At 35.6% G+C, this 1491-nt stretch overlaps 1 protein-coding gene across 1 annotated transcript; it reads left to right on the forward strand.

Annotated features, from left to right (window-relative positions):
• The first annotated feature begins 210 nt into the window (after window positions 1-210).
• On the forward strand, window positions 211-1158 carry LOC143666586 (olfactory receptor 8H3-like). The gene has a single exon (XM_077140246.1). It carries the CDS (start codon window positions 211-213, stop codon window positions 1156-1158), a length of 948 nt encoding a protein of 315 aa, XP_076996361.1.
• The last annotated feature ends 333 nt before the right edge of the window (window positions 1159-1491 follow it).

The raw sequence follows: 1491 nt of genomic DNA on the forward strand, positions 1-1491 counted from the left end.
TTCTATTCTATAATATCCAAATGTTAATTTAAATTTAATTCATACTTTCAAACTAAAATTTTTATATATTTTGCAAAAAAACCTCTTTTGTATGAATGCCTAGAATGATGACACAACTTTTTTAAAAAAATGCCATATCATTCCTATAAAGAAAACTGTTTTTAGGTCATTCATGCAAAGTATCACTTTTGACTTGCAGCAGTGAATTCTATGGGAAGTAGGAATAACACCAATGGGCTTGATTTCATCCTTAAGGGAATGACAGACTCTGAAGAGATCCAGCAGGTCCTTTTTATGCTCTTTCTCCTGATATACCTGATTACTGTGCTGGGGAATGCAGGGATGATACTGATAATTCACCTGGACCTCCAGCTTCAAACTCCCATGTACTTTTTCCTCAGTCACCTGTCATTCCTCGACCTTGCTTACTCAACAGACATCACCCCTAAAACCTTAGAGAATTTACTGACTTCCAACAAGTATATTTCATTTATAGATTGCTTCACCCAGATGTATTTCTTTTACTTCCTGGCTATCACTGAAATTTTCCTTCTCTCGTCTATGGCCTATGACCGCTATGTGGCTATCTGCAATCCTCTTCACTATCAGGTTGTTATTTCCAGGAAACTGTGCCACACCCTCATCACTGGGTCTTATGTGCTGGGTTTTATTCAATCATTAGTCATTGTTCTTTCCATGAACAATTTGCATTTCTGCAAATCTAATGTTATATATCACTTTTTCTGTGATGTAATCCCAATTTTATTCCTGTCCTGCACTGACACTCATGACACTGAAATCATAATATTCATGGTTGGTAGTTTAAATGCAATGGTGTCTCTTATCACAATCTCTGTGTCCTATAGTTGCATTCTGTCTACTATCATGAAAATTAATTCCACCTCAGGAAAACACAAAGCCTTCTCTACTTGTGCCTCCCACCTCCTGGGAGTCACTGTCTATTACAGCACTGGTATCTTCATTTACTTAAAACCAAAGAAATCCTACTCCTTGGGAAAGGATCAAGTGGCCTCTGTGTTTTATACTATGGTGATCCCCATGCTGAATCCACTCATTTATAGTCTTAGGAACAGAGAAGTGAAAAATGCTCTCAGTAGAGTCATGCAGAAGAGAGAGGGCTCCAGACAGTTGAAATGATAGTGATATTGAATACTATTCTTTCTTTCTTATTTGAGTGTTTATTCTCTGAATAAAGTATCATCCTTTACTTAGTTTGAATTTATGTTGCTCCATTTTTATTTGACCAAATATGATCTGGAATACTCAAAAAATGTTTTTAAAAAATGCACATAGCATATTAAAGCCATGAAATGTGTGTTTATTCTGTGATTTAAGTATGTCATTTTTAGGGCCACTAATGTATGAAAACTTGAAAATGGCCATGGTGATATCCTTACAATTGTATCACAGAAATTCCCATGCATGATCCCATTGGAAAGAATTTTATAATAGAGAACTCTTCAGAAGTAA

The sequence above is a fragment of the Tamandua tetradactyla genome, chromosome 23 (genome assembly GCF_023851605.1).
Source record: "Tamandua tetradactyla isolate mTamTet1 chromosome 23, mTamTet1.pri, whole genome shotgun sequence".
NCBI classification, from domain to species: domain Eukaryota; kingdom Metazoa; phylum Chordata; class Mammalia; order Pilosa; family Myrmecophagidae; genus Tamandua; species Tamandua tetradactyla.